This window comes from Hippocampus comes, unplaced genomic scaffold, assembly GCF_001891065.2.
Source record: "Hippocampus comes isolate QL1 unplaced genomic scaffold, H_comes_QL1_v1.1 scaffold9, whole genome shotgun sequence".
Lineage (NCBI taxonomy): Eukaryota > Metazoa > Chordata > Actinopteri > Syngnathiformes > Syngnathidae > Hippocampus > Hippocampus comes.
In genome coordinates, this window is record NW_017805275.1 from 4,587,867 (window position 1) to 4,610,795 (window position 22,929).

At 41.5% G+C, this 22,929-nt stretch overlaps 1 protein-coding gene across 1 annotated transcript; it reads right to left on the reverse strand.

Annotated features, from left to right (window-relative positions):
- Positions 1 to 6,513: 6,513 nt before the first annotated feature.
- mtnr1c (melatonin receptor 1C) lies at positions 6,514 to 21,909 on the reverse strand. Its single transcript, XM_019869670.1, has 2 exons — positions 21,196 to 21,909; positions 6,514 to 7,835 (listed from the first exon to the last, which is right to left on the reverse strand). The coding sequence occupies exons 1-2, from the start codon at positions 21,386 to 21,388 to the stop codon at positions 6,970 to 6,972; spliced, it is 1,059 nt and encodes a 352-aa protein (XP_019725229.1). The 5' UTR covers positions 21,389 to 21,909; the 3' UTR covers positions 6,514 to 6,969.
- Between the last annotated feature and the right edge of the window lie 1,020 nt (positions 21,910 to 22,929).

Here is a 22,929-nt window from a genome sequence, read left to right on the forward strand (position 1 = left end):
TATATTGAAGCTCCAAAATGTTCAATCATTTAGTTCACACGTGTCAAAGTCAAGGCGCCTGGGGCCAGATCCGGCCCCCCACGTAATTTTATGTGGCCCGCGGGAGCAAATCATGTGTGTCAACAATCATGATTCTTGCTGAAATCTGTACCGAAATGTCGAATTGTCATGGGTAAAAAATAACGTTGAAATTTTGCACCGGCCCACCGAGGGAAGCCGTCACTCCGAAGTGGCCCGTGACAAAAAATGAGTTTAACACCCCTGATTTGGACGAAATTCCATTTGGTTAATGCTAATGGTAATTGGCATGGGTGCGATGGTCATGTGAAACTTCTAAACAACTGTTACCCAAACACAAATGGAGCAGCCCCAAGCTAAGGAGCTACATTCAGACGAATGGCTCTATGGTATACAATATTATAACAGAGCGTCAATATGACAAATGATAAATATATACATAATTTCATTTTAAATTCTCCACTGCCAAATATTTTGAAGGGATAAAAATAGGGACGAAGCTGAAAGTCAAACAACCCAAAACATTTTTTGTCATCTATGATTCCGGTGCTTAAACCAGTTTATTTGTTTTGTTTGTCCTTGTTTTGTTTGTTAATTTTGCTGTAGTCTTGTTTCAGCATTGGTATCAAGGTAGTATTTGCAGGTATAGAATCTAAGTTGGATTACTTTGTATTGCGACCACAGTACTGCATATAGATAGATAGATAGACAGACAGACAGATAGATAGATAGATAGATAGATAGATAGATAGATAGATAGATAGATAGATAGATAGATAGATAGAGATGGAGCACTGACTGTTTTTCTGGCTGTGTTGATCTCCCTGGTGGAGCAGCACTTTCTGCTCCAGTTGGCTTCTTTATCACAAGTCAGCCCCTCAGCCGGTTCCTCAAAACACATTTCGGATGAAAAGGGCACACACAAAACAGAAGTTGCCAACACTGAGAGCAGGCAACTGATGAATCATCAGTCCAACATGATGGGAAAGAACAACATAGATGGCAAAAACTGCAGAATAGAGCAACGGGAATTAGCTTTGAGTTGTATTCGGAGTCGTCTTCTTCTACTTCTTCTTATTGTTATTATTATTGTTATTATTATTATTTTTATTATTATTATTATTAGTAGTAGTAGTAGTAGTCAGAGTTGGGCACGTTACCCTATTTTGCAGGTCAGTCCTCTGTCCACAACCTGGGTACCCTTCCGTCATCCGCCCTCCGTCCTTATTCATATAATAGTCATCCTTGGTCCCTTGTCCTTTTAAAGTGCTTCCGTTACAGTCCACACCTCCGTGCATGACACCGTGCGAGAGAGGCAATCACTGAAAATATTAGAATGCTCACCCAAGTATGAGGGATTTTAGGGTGTTTTCCTCTTCGTTGAGGCACTCACTACCAAGATTGTGTCATTTCATGAGAGAAACGCGTCATCCATGAAATGCAAAACACATCACATGTCTTGCCACATTACACAATGCCACACTTTGAAAAATGTGCAGGATTTTTACATGCAAACATTGATGGATTTATTGCGCGAAAGCCTGCCTATCAAGCATTATTTTCAGTAACGCCGTGATTGGCTGTTGCAGATAATCAATCAAATGGCATTTGCATCTTTGTTGGGAGGTACCGAGAGACATACAACACAGCCAACTTTTTTAACCGGCTGGATTGATCGTTAGAAATGGTTGTCTGTCGGTACTTTCTTATGTTCTCTGACTGTACAGTAGGTGACAGTGTTGCTAGAAAAATACTGTTGAGATGATGCTGTTAAATAGCCTGTTAAGAAAATACAGTGATTGGCCACACTCTGGCCTTGTTATTATGCCTCCTGACACCACAAACTTAACCCGGTTCGGGATGATTAAAGGGACGGATGAAAAAAACACTTCTGTCCTTTCTTAGTCCACGCTTTTTAAAAACTTTTGGTCCTGCGTCTCAAAAATGTCCTGGATATTTATTTATGAATTTATTTTAAAGCATTTTTGTTTGTATTTTATTTTGTTCATGGAAATGGTTTTTTTTTTCATTTTAGTATTTGTTATTTTGTTAACTATAATAACCTTTTATTGTCTCATTTTGACACTTCACCATCTTTGGTAGCCTTCGGAGGTGACGTCACCAAACCAACTCTCTGAGTTTTGGGTCATCTGAATCTGGAATTTCCACTGTACAAGCTTTATCAGAGTCACTTTGGGATAAACAGTAATGTGAACTTATCAAATCCTCTCATCTAACAAAAAGCTTTTCCGACTGACATCTCCCACAAGTATAAAAACAAACACATTTTCATCAACACGTCAACTATAGTTTTTACTGCAAAGGAAAATAACATCCCCTGAAACTATTGGCCTTGTATTTTCTTTGTAAACACTTGAAAAAAGTGACATGCACTTGCACACGATGGTTTGTTGCATTGAGTTTTGAGAAAAGCAGCTGCAACTGTCTCCGGCCAGATGATCACCCCCTTTATGGGGGGATTAGGAATTTTAATAAAACAACCACGTCAAAAATAGGAGCTTAATAAGAGGTCATATTCTCAACGGAATTAGAGTGTATAGAATTGGAAATGCAATAATGGATTGGCTTCCCTCTTGGCTTGGCATCTCTGACCTTGAGAGTAGGATTTCCCATGGTTCCTTCTGCGTGGAAACCTCAGCGATGCCCTTTTGCATTCTTCATTTCTTCTGTGCTTGCAGTCAAATGAGGCTACGCATGCTACACCTGTTGTTTGGTTCAAACATGTCCTGAGTGAGTTCGGATAAAATTATAATATAAATAGAAAGGCAGCTGCGCATACGCCACCGAATTTAAACTTTGTTTGTGAAGGACTGTGAGATGGAAAGTTGTACCCCTATGACGTTTGCCATCTTATTTCGGATGTCAGTCAGAAACAACAGGCTTGTCCATGTCAATAACCCCAGAGGAGTGGAACATTATAAACTAGCAAAGGTGGCAAATCCAGGTCCAGAAGGTAAAAACCCCGTCACGCTTTGGCACTGCCCACAGGTGCGTCTACTCCTCCCGGTTGAGTGAAAGCACTTGTGTCGAAAGCACAGTTTGACTTTAGCACAGTTTGGCTTTAGCCACAGGTGCGTCTACTCCTGCCGGTTCAGTCGAAGAAAATTTTCACAATTGTGAATGGTTGTTTGTCTGAGTATGTGGGCTTCGTCTGTGATCAAGCCTGGATGTATCTAGCCCAGGGGTGTTCAACTCCGGTCCTTGTTTTTAATGTGTACCTTCTCCAACATGCCCGATTCAAAAGATCGGGATCGTTATCGGGCTTCTCAGAGTTTGCTGATGAGCTGATCATTTGAATCAGGTGTGTTGTTGCAACCCTCATGAGGATAAGTGCTTTTGAAAATGTTTCCCAGGTGATTTCCTCCTAACTTTCAAGGCTTATTGCCAAATGGTTTAGCAAGATGACTACCTTTGTCTGGCAGCCCGGTGGTCCAGTGGTTAGTGCGTCGACCTCCCAGTGCAGAAGTATTGGGTTCAATTCCAGCTCTGGCCTCCCTGTGTGGAGTTTGCATGTTCTCCCCAGGGCTGTGTGGGTTTTCTCCGGGTACTCTGGTTTCCTCCAACATTCCAAAAACATGCATGGCAGGCTGACTGAATACTCTCAATTGTCCCGAGGTGTGAGTGTGAGCGTGGATGGTTGTTTGTCTGTGTGTGCCCTGCGATTGGCCGGCAACCGGTTCAGGGTGTCCCCCACCTACTGCCTGAAGACGGCTGGGATAGGCTCCAGCACCCCCCGCCCCCCGCGACCCTTGTGAGTATAAGTGGATCGGAAAATGGATGGATGGATTGACTACCTTTGTGTTCTATTAATCTTGGTTTTCCACCAGTTTTTTTTCTTAATTTTCTGATGTTTGTCAAATAATTGAAGTAGCTGACATCATATCTATGTAGTTTTGTTGGTAACCTGCCGACATTGACCGGTTTGTTTAGCTTTATAAAAAAATATAACATCTGTTTGCTGTTTTCAAGAAACAAGGACCATTATTTTTGCCACTGCCACCCAAAATCCCCACAAACCTATATGAACTCATTTCAAAATAAGTCAAAACAAATGATGAAATAATTTTCATTTCCTGCTTTGATTCGTATCCTTGAACCAATGACACCTAAAATCTCCCTTTACGATTGCGACCCAAAGCCCATCGGGCCATGAAGGAACGTATTATTTGCATGAGAACACATGGAGCACTAACTCCAATGCACAAATCCATTAGGAGACTGCAGTTGCACAGACTTGTGCTACTGTAAAATGCAATGGTGTGAGAGAGCTGTAGAAATGCTTGCATGCTAAGACGAGCTGCATCGTCGCAAGGCCATCAAGATCATTGAATGCTTCATTACTCTTTTATTTTGTAGTAATTGTGTGGAAGGCATCAGTTTTCGCTTGTGGTAGAACTTCTCCTTACCTCGCACTAATTACACTAGTTATTTATTTTATATTTTCAATGTTATCACTTGCCATCATTTTTGGCAACAATTTTTCCATGATTGGCTTTGTGATAAATGTTCAACGATGGATGGAGGTGCACAACTGAGAGCATCTACCGAATGAAATGTTGTAGCCAGAAACGGCAAATGCAGCAGCCAAACATCCATCCATTTTCTAATCCGCTTTATCCTCACAAGGGTCATGGGTGTGCTGGATCCCATCCCAGCTGTCTTGGGGCAGTAGACGGGGGTACACCCTGAACTGGTTGCCAGCCAATCGCAGGGCACACAAATCGACCAACAATCATTTGCGCTCACACTCACACCTCGGGTCAATTTTGAGTGTTCAATCAGCCTGCCATGCATGTTTTTGGAATGTGGGAGGAAACCGGAGTACCCGAAGAAAACCCCACGCAGGCACAGGGAGAATATGCAAACTCCTCACAGGAAGGCCGGTGCAGAGTTGAACCTCTGCAATGTGTGTGCGTTACGAGATTATATCTCATGCTCCCTCGCGTCCAAACTGATCAAGCCCTCCAAGTCTCCATTAGGAGTTGGCTTCTTCTTTATCGAAAAGAAGGACAAATCCTCATGACCTGGCGTCGATTATCGTGGTCTAAATGACAAAACAATCAGAACTAGTATCCTCTTCTGCTACTCGAGTCCACATTTGCTCCTTTACAGTCTGCGACCATATTTTCGAGACTCGATTCACGCAGCGCTTACCAATTCGTAAGAATCAGCGAGGGGGATGAGTGGAAAACTGCTTTCAAGACACCACTGGGCTACTTTGAATATCTTGTTACGCCCTTTGGTCTCACTAACGCGCCCACAGTATTCCAAAGCCTGATGTATTGAGGGATTTAATTAACGATTTTTGTTTTGATTATCTGGACGACATTCTTATATTTTCACATTCTTTAGAGGAAAATCAGCAACATGTTACATCTGCTTGAGAACAAGTTATTTGTCAAGGCAGAGAAATGTGGATTCTATTCAATTTCTTGGGTTCATCATAGAAAAGGGGCAGCTGAAAGCCGACCCGTCCAAGATTCATGCGGTGGTGGAGGGACTTCCAGCCACCACCAGAAAGCAGCTACAGCTTTTCTTAGGGTTTGCAAATTCCTTTGCATGACTAAAGTTGCATTTTTAAATAAAAATAGAAGAGGTGATAAACACACCTGCCCAGCAGCAATGTTGCTAATTTTGTGTCACTGTCAGCTGCCTGAAGGCTCAACCTCTGAAAGGCAGCTCGCATATTCCCTCTTATTAACTTTTTTTTCTTCTTCAACCCTGCTGTTTGCTAGCCTTCTAGCCATTTGTTGTCAAATGATGGATGGGCATTATCTTGTTGTTGTTTTACCTTCCGGATAGGGATGTTCCTTCATAGTTTAAGCAAAGCTCTTGAAGTCCAAGGTAAAAGGTCAGCACAAGGTCATGGACTTGTACCTACTCTGAGTGTGCTTGCGAGTACGTGAGAAATGACACCTTGTCAGTCATGTGTTCTGTCTCTGATTGTTAATAATTACGTTTATTAAATTTGTATTTATTTGTATGCATTCTTTGTCGAGCATCTGCTCTTTCTTTTGGTGAGTCTGAAATAAAACCCTGAGCAATTTTGTTTGCAACGATAACATAAATGCCATACAACAATCGAATTAGAACATTGAATTACACTTTTTAGTGGATTGGACCCACCACAATCCAACGGTGTTATTATTAATGAAGTCCATATTCTCTGTGGAAAAAAGGATGTTTTTGACAACTCCAGTATATGCATAGATGGCAAGATTTTACAGCAGTATTACATTCAGTCATTCCACATCCCACTTTTAATACTGTATTCTAGGCCACTACATTCCAAGTAAGTGTGTAATCCTTGGCATTTGAGCGAAGTGTTGAATGAATCCCACATTGGAAGAATAAAGGATTGCACTTAAGAGAAGCACCCCTCATTTATCACGAATGCTGCATCTCAAGACCAAAACACACACTCATTTTCTTTCTTTTTCTTTTTTTTTTTTTTTTTTTTTTTTTTTTTTTTTTTTTTTATTTGCTGACATGTTCATAATGGATCTGACCAAGAGATGCAGTGAGTCAGTAGCACACGTGATGTGGAAATGCGGAGATGGGCTTAAAACAAAAAACAAAAACTGACATTGTTTTCCAGACGTTGGGCAATATGCCAGCACAGCTTATAATTTTTTGGGTGCGGTGAAGGCTGGCAAAAAGAGTTGAACTCTGCAAATTGTGATATAAATGCATCACTGCTTATGTAATGGTGCACATGCTGTAGAGTTATGGATTCATTCCGACAAACACCGTGTCCGTAACTGACCAACAGTCCAGGGATGAGTCTGTCTTTGGTTCGCCTGTTGTGACCGTGAACAGGACAAGTGCCGTAGAAAATGGATGGAGGGACTACTTGGAAATGATGCATGCCATGTCAAAAGGCACTGGTGGAACACAACATTCCGGATTTTCCTCGGGATGACATTTCAACTATACATTTATCTCCGCTACATTATTGTTAGTTGCAGCAACTGAGGGTTTGCTCTTGAGACCCTCTGTGGCACATCGGGAGGTTTCCACCAGGAGCAAACGTGGGACACACACAGCAAGGAGAATTGTCTTGTATTCTTTTCGAAAGTTTTGGTTGAGTAGTCCGTATATGATGGCGTTGAGGCAGCTGTTGAAGTACGCCATGAAGTAGCTGGTGACAAAGAGCCACTGGGGTATGCTGGGTGCGACTTTCGCCGGGTTTATTGCCACCGCCAAGCCTATGAAGTTCAATGGCGCCCAGCAAACTGCAAACAGCACAAACACCATAAACATAGTCAGAAAGTTCCTCACGTCGCTTGGTTTTAGTTTGGCCCTTTGCTCCGGTTTCACCCGGTGCTTCACTTGGATCACTCGGACCCATATCCTCAAGTAGCAGTAGGACACCACCAGTAGCGGGATCAGGAAGTGGATGACCACCACTGAGACGGTGTAGTATGAGCTAACAGTCTGAGCGAAAGTGCAGGAGTAGATGCGAGGATCGTACTGCAGCGAGCCCACAAAGAAATTGGGCACCGTGGCGATGGCGGTGAAAGCCCAGGTCAGCCCCAGGTAGCAGCAGGTGTTCCTCAGGCTGAACACGCGGTCGTATTGCAGGCTGTGGCAGATGTAGCAGTAGCGGTTGATGGCAATAGCCGTGATGTTGAAGATGGAGCCGATGACGCTGATGCCCATGATGAAGCCACTTGCCTGACAGTGCAGGTCCCCCATGGTCCAGTCATCATGGAAGATGGCTGTCAGGACTAGAGGGTAGGGGTACAGTGCCACCACCAGATCCGCAACAGACAGACTCACCACAAAGATGTTGCCTGGAGGAAAAAACAGAAGATAAATAACCCACAGCAGACAGCGACCGATTCCATCCAACTGTGAGTCTGGAAGTCCAACTTTCCCTCATGCAAGTGAGTCTATTATGCCCTCTGAAACTTCTTTTGCCAAAGAATTGGGTCAAAAAGATCATAGCCTGGACTGATATCAACTCTCGAATCCGCTTATACTCACAAGGGTCGCGGGTGCACTGGAGCCTATCCCAGTTATCTTCGGGCAGTAGGCGGGGGACACCCTGAATTGGTTACCAGCCAATCGCAGGGACTGATAGCACGCATCCTGAATTCAGTCAAGTGTCTTTAATGCAACATCCACAAATCACCAGAAATGCGTAAGAACAGACCTGACCCTAAAGCCTGTGAACAAATGCTACCTTGACTTTAACGTTCCTGTAAGAGCAACAGCTAAGACTTTGACAAGTCATTGGTCGTTCTGCTTCTTCAATATTGTTTGTGTCTTCACTTCTTACTAAAAAGCCTTTCTTGAATTCTCAAATCCTAATCTCCCTCAAAATGTCTCGGGCAGTCAAGGTCGCCTGGGGATGAATCCTATGAAAAAGTGGGTGGGCTCTCCCCAGCTTGTTTTTAATCAACCATTGATGGTCCAACGCAAGATTTCTTGATTCCAGAGTAAAAACCTGTATTGGATTCAACGAACATAAAATACTGTGTACGTTCAAGGACATTCAATAACATTGCCGCATACACACGGCTTAATGCATCGTTTTAATAAAGCATTGTCTTAAAAATGGGATTTCTAGTCCCTCAAAACATTTCCACAAAAAGAATTAGCCGCCTTGTGAAGATCACATGTTGTAAAGAGAAACTAATTGGGTATTTTCAAGTCATAAAATCCACATAGTGAGAAGGCAATGTCTTCATATTGAGTGAAATTAATTGAGGGGCAAAATAGCAGTTTGAAGACCAAGTCAGGATTTTGATTAGGATCGCAAATTGCTCGTCCTGATGAAAGTGTTTCCTTCGCTGCTTTTATATGACTTGAATTAATATGAGAAGAAAAGATTGTGTCAAGAATTTAAAAAGGAAAGAGGGACCGTTACAAGGATTCACTTCACATAATGTGAACTGCAAAGTGTGGATCGCACTTCTGCCTCACAGTTCTGCAGTTTGGGTTCGAATCTCGACTCATCTCGACTTTGAGCTTCCTGTGTGGAGTAAACCTGTTCTCTGTGCGTCATCTGCCATGCACGGCGAGCTTTATTCACCGCACAAACATGGATTGTGATTTTAGTGTTGTCGAGTGTGTTATTATCCTGTCCTCCTCAGGTCAAAGCTGGAGTCTGCATGACACTGGATCATCTCAGAGGGCATGAATCATAGAAAATGACATCTGATGTTGTTACTGTGCAGAAAAATTACTGGGCCAGACAAATAAAATATAAATTAATCAGATTACATATCAGATAAGGGAGTTCATACACTGGACTGCCAATTCAATCTACAGTACTTACAAAAAAAGCATGATAAGGAGTCCCCCCCCCCCCACAAAAGAATCTGCCTGTGTTTGTTTTGGTCAATAATGAATTTGATGTCCACCTGCTTTGCAAATATTCTCAATCAATTGTTAGATAAATTTAACGGGCCCAATTCTAAATATTAATGAAACATTATTAAATCAGACAAATTGCATTGGAAAACTGGGTTGATTGGATATATACTTGTAATATACTTGTCTTATACTGAAAAGTATACAGATAGATCCTGATAGTATACTTTTAAAACTTTTTAAAATTGGTTCCAATTTAGTATGAAAAAGTACATTTTATATACTCGAATATACTGATAAAGCATACTTCATATTTCCTACTGTTTTCTAAGGGAATAGTTGGAGACCTTGCTGGTAGTGATTATTATTACCGTACCGTAAAATAACCGAGAATCGAACAAGCGGGTTGAAAGCACCTGTGGCTAAAGCCAAAAACAATGGCAGCTCGTTACTTTCCGGACCTGGATTGGCCTCCTCTGATAATAATAGTCATCATTTGTCACTCATAAAAATGTCATGAAAACATTTGCCTCTTTTGATACTTTTTGCTTTTACCATTACTTTTCCCACGGGTGGGCCTTTTTCAGGTACAGTATTAGCCAAGCGTCAGGAAAACAGCCGAGGTCTTGGCTCAGCCGTGTTAAAATAAAAATAAATGGATTTGTTCTTCCTTTTGGAGCTCACAGGGCAAACCTGTCAGTTTGTGTTTGTGATGCTCAACTTGCTGTGTGCGTTTGTCATTTTGTAGGGGTTTGAATTCGGGATGACATGCTGCAGCACAGTGTTACCGTCTGCCATCTCAAGCATCTCTCCTCCTTATTGTCAAGAGGATGGAGTAATTACTAAAACGTAGCTGAGAGGAAAGCAGCAATTTATTTCTACATGATTTACATCACTTTTCTTCATTATCATCATTTGACCATGACTATAATAAGAAATAGTGTTATTGTCAAAAGACTGTACCTGTCGTTACTTGCGCTAGAGCTAATGTACAATATAACAGTGTCAATTAAGATATGAAAATGCATATCGTCCAGAAAATCTGAAATATCGGGGCGATCGTTGTAATATTTTCAGAGCTTGATGTGCGCATACTGTAAGCAGTAACGTCAAAATAAAACTCGGTGACTATTGATCGCAGTGTCGGACATTAGCTGACATTTTGTTTCCTACATTAATTGCTTAGGCTGGTAGATCACAGTACGGCAAATAAGGTAGAAACAAAATGGCCATTTCAACCCGTTTCGTAGAAGAATCCAGAGGAGCCTCAAACTTTTTGGACATTTAACATGAAGAGCAGGTTTCTTGCGCTTTTTTTTTCCTTTTCATTTCTGCTGCAAATAGCACCTTGAGCTGGGTGGCCCACTTTGAGTGATACGTCAGCGCCCTCGCTATATTGGATGTGGCCATCGTATTCGGCATAAAATAAATAATATTGATAAAATGGAGTTACAAAGGCATAATACAATCAAAAGCAACGGTTCCTTGTTAATCCAATGAGTTATGACTTGATGATACATCTCCCAAAAGCAAGTAAGGCATCCTTACAAAATCGCTTCACTTTGCCACTTCCAACACAGTTGGGGTGTCGACATTCGCAAGGTGGCTTCTATGTATGGTAAATTTTGTATAATAATACTCGCCAGTGGTTGTTGCAAAGACTACTCGAATACAGTACGTTACCATCAAATATACAAGTGCTGTCTATGGTACATTATTAATAATCCCTCCCCCACTCATGCATTTCATGTATCCCCCTGAAGTCAAAGGTCTTCTAGGGACATGTCTGTCCAGCCCTATTGCATATCAACAGGGTAAGCAAATGTTCGTATATGTGCTTATTTTGTCATTTCCGACCATGAATCCTCAAATGGTACTATGTTCCAGTGATTATGAATGTGCTCCATCAATGAGAGTCACCCCTCACTTTCAAATCCAACTTCACTATCGGTCCCAAAAAGAAGAGCACCTCATACTCTCGGACCTTTTTTTTTGTTTGTTTGTTTTGAATGAAACCAAAACAAGTCATATATATATATATATATATATATATATATATATACACACACACACACACATATGGGTCTTCATGCTGTATTTTGTTGTACTTGCAGCACTTTCAGATATATATATACACACACACACATATGGGTCTTCATGCTGTATTTTGTTGTACTTGCAGCACTTTCAGAAATATAATGTGACTCATTCCCTCCCTTCCAGCCAACAAGCTTGCATGCCGGTATAAAAATAGATTGCATATGTTGCCATATTGATGGCACATAAAAACTCGCTGAAAGGCAGACACAACAAAAGCAAAGAGGGAAGGATAAACTTAATACGAGGCAGCTTGCATAGCTGCACATGATTCTCCAATTTTTCCGGTTTTATATTCATCCCTCGTCCTCACCTCACACCCAAGCACATTCAAGTGTTCCTTTCAAATGACTGAATGACAGCAACACCTTTCTGTTGTCTCCATCCAGACCACGTTGAATTTGAATGTATCACGCACGAGCTTCACAAAAGTCACTGATGTGAACCACTACCGGTATATCAAAAATTACCTTTAGTTTACTTTTGTGGCAAATTCCATGTCATCATTTGGGGCCTGATCAAAACGGCTGTATTTCCACATACTACAGCCAATAGCCCAATAGAAGCAAAACTGATGATAGGGAGATGGGAGGGTGGGGTGTGTGTCTGGGGGATAAAGGGGTCTTCAGTTTTCAAGTCCCGACGTAGATGTTGATGATCCAGTTTGTGCAGCATTGTAAGAAAACGTCATATGGAACAAAGAGTGACACTTTTATCTTGACTGTTATTTTTTTTCCTCTTTTTTGATTTGTTGTGTTTTTGTTTGGGTTACATTTGGTTTTGTTGCCTCATCATCACCCTTTTTGTCACCACCTGTTCTCTCATCCGTGTCCCTTGTGTTTGTTTTTACCAATCAGCTCGCTGAACCCTTTGTGTCTTGTCCAGGTGTTTCTCATTTTCTCGTCACTTTGCTTGTATTTAGTTCCCTGGGTTCTGTCAGTTCTTGTTGGATCAGAGTGAGTATTTGTGTGCTCCTGTCATGTTCTGTTTCTGTCATAGGTTTTTGTACATCTTGGTCAGTCCACCCTGCTGCCTCCCTTCCTGCTTTTTTTGGGGTCCACCAACTACCATCATGCGAAATGTGACATTGTTGTCCATCCATCCATTTTCTATACTGCTTCTCCTGTTCAGGGATATGGTCTGAGCCTATCCGTGCTGTCTTCGTGCCCAGTGCAAGTCTAGCGCAAAGCGCGGTTCTAACTGTACTCATAGGTAGAGTTGACTTTCTTTGGTTAATTTCACAAACACACACACAGAAATGGGCATTTGCGCTTCTGTGGCCGTGAACACGGTCATCCTGCTTCTCAACCACTGGAAGTAGATCGTCTCAATCTCTTCAAATTCGATGCAGAAGACGTGCAAGGTCTACATGGCTGGAATCCATGTAGGAGATTGAAATTCATTTGTAAGAAACTGCAAGCAGACCTCCATGGGTGGATGATCACAGATCAGCTCTGTATAGTGGGCACTTGGTGACAGCCTTCCACTTCCATCATTCATGTCCAAAACTATGATAACCCTGCTGGGTGCATGTCCTTGGTCCGCCAGAACTCCAAGCATGGCACAGTACGGTCTGACAAATTTCCAAGCACAATAAAGGAGACTTGCACCTGCACGAAAATCAAGATATGTTGTTTTTTACGCCCAAGTGCATGTACGCTATCTGTGAAAATAGAGCCCATAGAGTCAGACAATTATTCAATCTCACATTCACAATGTCAATGAGTGTGAAGTGTTACACTTCTATAAATATTTCCTATGACTTTACTACTGGGCTAGGATAGGTTAATGTTTGGGTTATGTTGCAACCGTACAATGATGGAACCCAACCGTAAGCCCTGTGTACTGTAACAAGGTTATATTCAACTACACCTCAAAAGTTGCACAAAACTAAAGCCATGCCCTACAGCAAAAATGTGGTTGAACTTGAATAGTTCACTTTAAAAAGATTTCCATTCTACTTTAGCTTCACATGAGACATTCCGTTTTGCAGAAAATGTGTGACGGAATGTAGGCATGGATCCAACTCAAACTGCAATGGGAAAATTATTAGTAGTGCGTTAACTCGGTTCATGCACAGTAAATGTTATCCACCCTATCACTTATAGTATTGTGCATTGAAACACAATGCAGCAGTGTGATTGTTTCTGATGTTTCCCGGTGTGATTTAATCTTCTAACTTCCTCCATGTTCATCTCATTAGAAATAAATAAAATGTCATCTTTTATTTAGCTGTGTGGATATTATAATGCATGTAATGTGACATGACCCCAGGAGCCGTCTTGTCAATTTAAGATATCTGGCCTGGTTTGACTCAGTCCGTCCAATGATTCAATTAACCGCCCCCCCCCCCCACCCCATTCCACAAACCCTCAGGGACACCCAAGTTTTCGGGTTTTGCTCTTGATAACAGCATGGGCTGCATTATATGACTTAAAAAAAGTACCTCCCCAAATTTACATGAAGCACAGCGTCTGACGTGGGGGTTCAAACACAAGTCATTCTTTCCGCCATCTGTTCGCTCTGCTCCTCTCTGAGCACTTTTTTGTGAGGGTATTTTTAGTTTGTTTAACCCCACTGGGCCATTGTAATGTTAACGCCGTTGGCAGGGCCACAGTGTCATGTGCGCCTTATCAACAGTCACTCTGGAGTGATCATCTTATATTTAGGCACTTCACAACACCCGATAATACAAATGAGCGCTGAACAATTAATCGAATACAAATCAATAGCTTATTGTAGTCATATGAAATGTTGAAATTGGAAAGGCTGCAATTTGGGATTTTTTTTTTTTTGATCAGCTGTTCGGCTTTGGTTTTAATAGACTGAATATATGTTCCTTTATTTTGTTGAATGTTCAGTTATAATACAAATGCATGATGGGAAACCTATTTGGACGCAGATTTACTCAGCAGATGTGCCAGCGTATCACGCTGGTTAAAAAAAAAATGTCGGGCCTCGCTTTTTAGATACATGTCACAAAGCGTTGTACCAAATCATTGTGGGCTTTTAGGAGTTTTAATCAACGTGCTACCAGTCATCGCTGTTTGGATGGCGAATACAGACGAGCTTGTAGTTTCAAGTATGTTTATATGTGCATGACAAATGATATGTGTCAAACTCTTGGCCTGCGGGCTGAACTGTTTTGATAAATGGCATGGGTCTCGCTTGCACGACAAACATAAAAGACTGTCAAGCGATGGATCCGTGCGATTTGAAAAGGAGATTACATTGTGTTCGACTTTGACTCAGGTAGGCAGTGCGTCCCAAAAGTTGCAAGAGACCAGAGTGTCATCAATAGCACTGACATTTAAGTCAAAGCGCCAGCTCCCAACAATCTTATCAAGGATAAGCAGTATAGAAAACGGATGGTTGAATGTTTACAACATCAGGCAATGAAACTGAGCAGAATGAAAGCAGCATTCATCTTCAAAGCTGGTGTTTAGAGAGAGGGAGAGAGAGAGAGAGATGCCTTTAGCAGTCAAGCATCACAGGGCAAAAACTGCTTTGGAGATTAACCTTGACATGAAATGAAGGAGGGATTGGTAAAAAGGTGGGCAAGGATCTGAGGAGAAAGATTTGTGGAGTGCATTTATTCCACAAACAGACCCAAATAGTGAGAAAAAAAAATAACGTGAAAGTATCTTCCCTTGGGGGGAAACCCAACACTGTGATTTGTGATTCATAATAAAAATTACCAACTAAAGTACATAATGGAAAGAAAGAAAAATAGCTCCTCCTACGGCAGCGAATGTGGATGAAAATGTGCCTCACTTGCTCTTAGAGGTGCGCATGACCAAGGTGCCTTTGAACAAGACACCAACGCTCCCACCAATCCGCAACAACTCAGCTCACAACTATTCCGTCCAGTTTCGCTCGACCCTCCTCTGTCCCACGCTCAACTGTGGCCAAACACGTTCATGTATGTCATCACTTTGTAATAATGCGATACCACATGACCGCAACACCCATCACACGCGCCACCGACGGAGAATTTAGTGTCTTCATTTAACCCTTTAAACCAAGGGAGGGCAACTTGGCCAAAAACGCCTATGGAAAGGTGCACCCAAAGTAAATTTGTAGCTATTCTTGAACCATTTGGAGTATCAGCATTGTTTTGGTCTCTTTTTGAAATATTCAAAATGTTATTATGATGAATATTTCTCCCATACAGTAAGAATTTGTGTAAGTGCTTCTGTCACTGAACTATGGATGTTCGAGAACAGACAAAAAAGGCGAATCTTATGTTCGTCTACTTTCTTTTCACAATATCTGCCTTGAAAATGAATTTAGAATGTTGATTAGGACTTGAAAACACTACAGGATCAAAGCTTAAGTCTCCCCAAGCTTCGGCTCAAATTGTAATTGACAATTGTAACATGTAGGGTACCATTCAAATCTCCAGATATTCAGCTTTTAAAAGATGTATAACATGTTCACACATGACGACGTGCATCAGCGATTAGTTTTGACAGATGACGGAGGGCCCCGCCAAGGGCCCTCCTAACTTTAATACAAGTTACTTCATGGAAAAGTTATGAGGTGACAGTGCTAAACAATCTCCACTGTACTGTGACTGCTGGATAAACAACTCCAAAAAAAAACAACAAAAAAAAAAAAAAGCGAAACAAAATAAAAAAACAAACAAACAAAAAAAAACAGCCACCTCTTAAGACAGGGGTGTAAAACTCATTTTTGCCGTGGGCCACAATTTAGTGACCATTTCCTTGGAGGGCTGTTATGACTGAAACCATATAAAGAACTCAAGAATAAATGTTTATTCACTTACTGTTGAAGTTACTGTAATGGGTTTGGTAACAAGAAAATGCTGACAGTATCACTCTTATTTTTTACAAATGAGAATTTGAGAATTTTGGTAGCAATTTTAGCAAGCATCGTGAACGCTGACTTCACTGGTGTAGTGGGGATTTTTTAAGTGAGTGTACGCGATTCTGGGATGTTCTATATATACATACAGAACATCAATCATAGGCTACAACACCAGTTGAACTAACGTTAAATTTAATGTTTTACTACTCCAAAATAATCACAGGCCGACGTTATTAAGCATAACTCGCATTAGAACAATGATCAACAAACATTTCAATAAAAATTGAATGTGGCGTCGAGAGAAGTGAGTGGACGGCGTACCCCCGCGTACCACGCCCAGTACACCCCTGGCTGACTTCTTTGATTTGCTTTCGCGGGCCACATAAAATGATGTGGCGGGCCCGATCTGGCCCCCGGGCCTTGAGTTTGACATGTGTCTTGTGAGGAGATGAACGAACCATCAAAGAGACTTGTACAGCTTTGTTCCAGGACTTTGCTTGCCTTTAAGAAAATCTGTACAATTAAACATTCATATGTAAAAGCCAACGCTATAAATAAGTTCTTCAACAACAGTGCCAAGATTGTTGAGACACTGACAGGGCTACAAATGGCATTTACTGAAGGGAAAGAAAAGTGGAAAGCCGCGTAGAAACCCCAGGACTGAATTCCCTTTGCGGATGAATTTCATGATCCATATATTGCTCCATTTCTCGATCTACCTGTTTATTTTTGGAGACTCTCACACATGGCAATGAAATGAGAAGACTGTAAACTACCATACGACTGCTCTCATCAGTCACTCCTGCTTGTTTTGGTGTCCAGTGGCCATGGCCAACGGATACCATACCCACCCGCATGCACGCAAGACTGCTCAACAGGGCTTTTTACCCGCGACGCTCTTGTCCGAGACCAGCCAACTGTGTGCTTTTGCAAAATCGATAATCAAAATGTTCCCCCCCTTGGTACGATGCTTCTTGCCAACTAGCTTTTGGCACATGAATACAGGACCACTTCTTGTTATGTAATGTATTTGAACTTGGAATCTCTCATTATTCCAAGCACTCTCTGACCCAACACACTGACGCCTGGTTTTCATGTCCTCATTAGCATCTCTGTGCGAACACCGACTCTTAGTCATTGGCTTTCTCACAACTCTCCACCTTCACTGTGAGGGCCTGGTACAAACGGCCTTGTCTTTTAAGTATAGAACCTTTGACGTTAAAAGCAGCATAATAACAAATATTATATCCAAGAACATAAATATATAACAACAACCATATGTGGACATTGCTTGTTCTCCCTCTGCTTTGTAGAAATTTCCTCCAAGTGCTGTAGCTTAGTTAGGGTGAAGGCTCTAAATTGTTCAACAGATTAAATGTGACTATTTGTTTATGTGCAATTGACTTGGGCCCATTCAAGGTTTCAGAGGTGGTTTTGGATGGGCTCCGGCCCTCACGTATGTACACTTCGTACCAATGTTAACTGTTCTCTGCTGATGGCAAGAAACTTATTCTGGAAAAATTAGGCTTTCCATCACTGAAGGCAATATCATATCATCCAGCGAAAGATGGGGATTGCAACCTTTGGTAATCTCATCGCTCCACAGTGAGGGGCCTAACCCCACCCTTCAAGAGGTTAACGTTAGCCCCCGTGGAGTCAGGAATTTTTGAGCAGAAAGAATGGTGCAGTCTTTCAACTGTGAGCCAATACTCAGGCATGCTTTTTGTGTTGGAGCCACAAGCCAAACACGTGAGCTGACTTGGGACAACTCCTGGTTGAGGAGTTGAGTGACATCCCACCATGGTGCGTGACAGGGCTCACAGTCTGTGGAAGATGTGACCACACGCATGTGATTTTTTTTTTTTTTCTCAGAGGAGTCAATTGAACATAATTAGTCAGAAAACAATAGACAAAAGTCAGTTGCAATAGCACAATTTTTAAAAAATGGTGAAGGTTTAGCAAATCTTACACTGGTGCAGCACAATGCTACATAATTATAATTTGTGGTACTCATTCCACAGATGCAGGTTTTTACAAATGGGATTTAATTTAATTAAAGAAGAAATAAACAGACTTTCCAATTTTATAAAAACTTAATAATTCAATTTATTTATTTGCAAAAACTTTTTTTTTTTTTTTTGGTCAAGACATGTGCAAAAAAAAATCAAGAGACATATGTGCACCATCAATTCACATTGGTTTCTTTGCATTCAAAACATAATATCTGTCACACAGTCAAAACACTGCTGTTCTTTCATTGATCTATTGATTGATTTTCAAACTCTTTTTCCCATTTTCAAGGTTTGCTGTGAGCTGCAACATATCCCATCTGACTTTAGGTGAAAAGCGGACTTCTCCTACTCTTTTCACTACTCTGAAATCACGACTCGGAACTCGACAGAGAGTCTTTTGGATGACTGCATTTTCTCAGAAGTATGAAAAACAGCATTAAAGTGGCTTTAATGAACATCTTGCTCACCTTCACGCTTCTCCTGGGAGCCCTTGAGTGTATGACAATATGATACAATGTTGTGTCAAGTGAAGCAACAGTCTCTCACCTTGGCACTACAGGTCCTCATACAAGGAAGGATGTGATTTATCAGGATGGTGGACCAAGGATAAAGCCAAATGGAGGGAAGGGGGTGTTATTATTTATGGAGAGATGTGACAGAAGACAGGCAAGGCTGCGGAAACTCCATCACACCTAGAGGGACTCACTTAAGATAACAGGCTGTCAAGCACAGGATTGGCTGTGACTTCTAAGTCATATTATGAGCATTTTAATAGAGGATTTAGGTGCAACCGAGCAGTATAGGTGAGAAACTGTAAAATCACAGGTTGACAGTTTTAACTTCTGATATCACCTCGTGAAGTAACTGCGAAACTGCAAGTATCCAATCAGGATAAAAGATTTTGTGGGTAAATATTGAAAATCAAAGCTTTATTTTTTAAACATGTTTTTGATGTGTTTACAGTATCACAGTGCTTCTCAATTATTTTCTGTCATGCCCCCCCCTAGGAAGAAGAAAACATCTCACGCCCCACACCCCCGCGCGACTATAAATAGTATCATTTGTCTATGAAACTGTTATAAGTACACCTCTGCATAACACTGTATCCTTATTAACGTATAAGAGAATAAAAAAGAAAGAAATATGGACCAACTTAAAACAAATAATAGCTTTATGAACTGTAACAGAAAAGATTTAAAGTGCATCTGAAATTCAAAAATAAAAATAAATCCTGAATTAAATTGTAAATATTTTTAAACTGGCCATGTCAAACCATACGATACTGAAAAATAAAATGGCATAAAATCAATAAATAATAATGCATTCAAACTCATCACCAACATTAACTCAGGAGCCCAATATTAAAAAAACTTTAACCTGCAAAACAAAAATATATAAAATAATTTGTGCTGATATTTTTAAAATCAAAGATGATGTCTGGATTAATGGCTACAATGAGCATGTTTTGCAATGCACAGCTTTTCGAAGCGAGGTTTGAAGCAGGACATAGCAACTCTCGGGTACTGCTCAATCTGTAGCTGAGGCCTGTATTTTAGTTGACTGCAGTAGCAGTCACAAAGCAGGATGATTGTTTGCAATATTGGGCACGTTTTCGTCTAAAAAAACTCAAGTGGCTTATCAGCATGATTGGGGTGTAATGTCTTTAAGTGACGCCTTAATTTATTTGGCTTCATGCTGTCCGCTGCCAACATTTTTAGACACAGTAAGCTCATCGGTCTTTCCTCGTCTCCCACCGTAGTCACAGTGAAGCAAAGAGCTACGTACGCTTCTCATATTTCCTCCCTTCGAATGCTCCCTGCGCACACTCTGCTAATGAGAGCACCACTGCTCCCTAATGTAGTGGAGGTGCAATTGCACTTAATTCTAGGACAGTAAAAAAGTCTATATTAAAAAAAGCATGTTCCCCGGGGTCAAACGTGCCCCCCCCTGACGGAGCCTCGCGCCCCACTATTTGAGAAGCACTGCAGTATCACAATATGTACCTCAAACAGTCCGAATATTTGATCTCCTTCTTCAATGTAATATTTTGCTTTCATCCACATGCGTATCGGAAGGCCTCTAGACTAGCAGCCCACCAATAAGAAGCCTATGTTATAGTGCCCAGTGTATTTGACTTTAATAGTATAAGGTTAAGGAATCCTCGTTGTAGATAACTATAATTCATCTCACCAGACTTTTATATTTTCCTCATAGATTTCAATCCATTCATTCATAGCTCTTTTCCAATCAGGTGAGCTGGAGCTTATCCCAGCTGACTTTGGTGACTTTGGATGAGAGGCAAGTCGCCAGCCAATCACACGGCACAAATACACAAACAAGAATTCAAAATCATGTTTATGTTAATGGACAATTCAACATGCCTACTTAAGCCAGAGCACCTGGAGAAAACCCAAGCAAGCATGAGATCATGCAGACTCATGTGAGATTCAAACACAGAACCTCAAAGCCCTGAGGCAGACGTACTAACCACAAGGCGACATTGCAGCTGGTCACAAACCATTCCTGCAAATAGCTATCATAATAACCAGGAATCTATGCTCATGTATCCCACTTGATATTCTCTGGATTTGGTTCTACAAATCATAATTTTGGAGTTCAGGGCCTGAAAAAAAAGCGGAAATGGGTTGAAGGAGATTCTGGCCAGAAAATGTTTATATGTCTGCAAATTGTGTATGGATTATGTAATGCATGTGTAACGGCGACGGAGCTGGCTGGCGGCATCCTTTACACGTGTACAAATAAAACAATGCAGTAAAAAGAGGATGTTTTTTTTTCCTGGAATTCAGACAGATACTGTCAATGTAATCTTTTCGTTTTTTTGTTTGTTCCTTTCTTGCATGAACTCACCACTTAGGGGTTGTTTCAAGTACCTCACCTGCATTCCAAAGCTTTTTATTCCTGTACACGGACAGGATGACGAGAACGTTGCCCAGGATGTCGACCACGATCGTAAAGATCAGCACGCTGGCCAGCGCAGTGGACAGTCCGGACGAGGCACTCAGTCCGGTGCCGTTCTCATTCCCGGACAAACAAGTTGAGCCGTTCAGCTCCCTCCCCTCGAAACCCATCTCCCTTCAGGGCACGGCGACCATGGTGGAAGTGTTGCTCCCGCTTTTCAGTGGGACTTGAAAACAATCAAAGTAAAAAAAAAAAAAAAAACAACCAAACAAACAAACAAAAAACTTAGCGTGAGGGCGTCCGGAACTTCCTGCTCGTCGGAACCCAAAAGCACGGTCCGACATGTGTAGTGTTGGAACAGCAGCAATAGCGACAATTTGACGCCATTAAGGGAAATAAGTTGGCAGACGAAGTAGTAAATTCTACATATGGGTCCGTGTGGTCCTCGTGTGTCACCGAAGGTCTTCCCGGTCCACCACGGTGCCAAAAAACGCTGCTTAGAGCGGCCATATGAGACCTCCGGTGCGTAATGGAAGGATGCGATCGAGCCTCATCACTCAGCCCGAGTCCCGTGTTGGCTTTTTCTACCATAAATATAAAGACTGCATTTGTGTTCACGCTCTCTGAGCCGATGACTCGTGAGCGCCGTTCATTACAAGCGTGCGCGTGTGTGGCGCGCTGTGCGTGCTGACAGGTCCACGGAGCCCCCACCCCCGCCCGCTGCCAACCGATGAGATCTCGCAGATCAAGAGGCGATTTCATTATGTGGTATAAAAAACATTCAGAGATGATTGATCTCCACCGCACGTAACAAGCAAATGGCGCCTTCGTGTGTCCGCAAGAAATTCTTACAGCTGCCAAAATGGGAGGAGGTGTGAGGGATTGCTTTAAAACTAAGTGGTTTCACGGATTAGAAGTAAATACACTAAATTTATTACCATTAGCACAACCTAAAGGGATTCATAGAGTTGTATCATTCATTCTAACGTTACCAGAGGTGGAAAAATATTCACTTTGTAGTTGTCAAATTGAAGTACATATGCTGTAGCCTATTTTACATTTACGTTGAAGAGACACAAAGTAACACGGAAGGCCATATAGATGATACTCTTTCAACTGATACCCTGGCCATATTTTGACTTCAACTGAGTTTTATGTTGCCTTTTTAACTGGAAATGACACAAGATGACAAAGGTGGAAAGATGTGAAGGAAATATCACTTTTTCCTGAAACAAATAGTTGCATATCTTTCACAATAATAACCAATGTTCGAAAAGAATGGACTACTGTACTCGATGGTTCTTAATAGGGGCGGAGCTACATGATTAACAGGGGTGGAGCTCCGTGGTGAACAGGGGTGGCCAGAGCCACCTCTCCTCACTCCCTGGCCATCTCACTTGCCACCCCACACCCAGGAGGAAAGTTGACATCTGTCATTTTTATGACACACTTGAAACTCTGCGACAATATTATTTTTCATGTAAACATCATATTTAAACATAACATGGTCAACTAATCTGAGCGTGAACCCCAAAATATTTTTGTATGTAAGTAAAGGACATACATTTCCAACAGTCACTGTCTGCCAAAATCATTATGTCCGCACCAAAGCAAGAAAATAACATGGCTGAGAAGTTATTGCTTCTCATACCATCCACATTCATGGTTTCATGAAATAAAATGTGTATATATATATATATATATATATATA

Coding starts and splice junctions, on each gene's coding strand:
- mtnr1c (XM_019869670.1), bottom strand. CDS start 21,388: ATGGGTTTCGAGGGGAGGGAGCTGAACGGCTCAACTTGTTTGTCCGGG. Junction 7,836..21,195: donor TAAAAAGCTTTGGAATGCAG/GTGAGGTACTTG, acceptor TTTTTCCTCCAG/GCAACATCTTTGTGGTGAGT.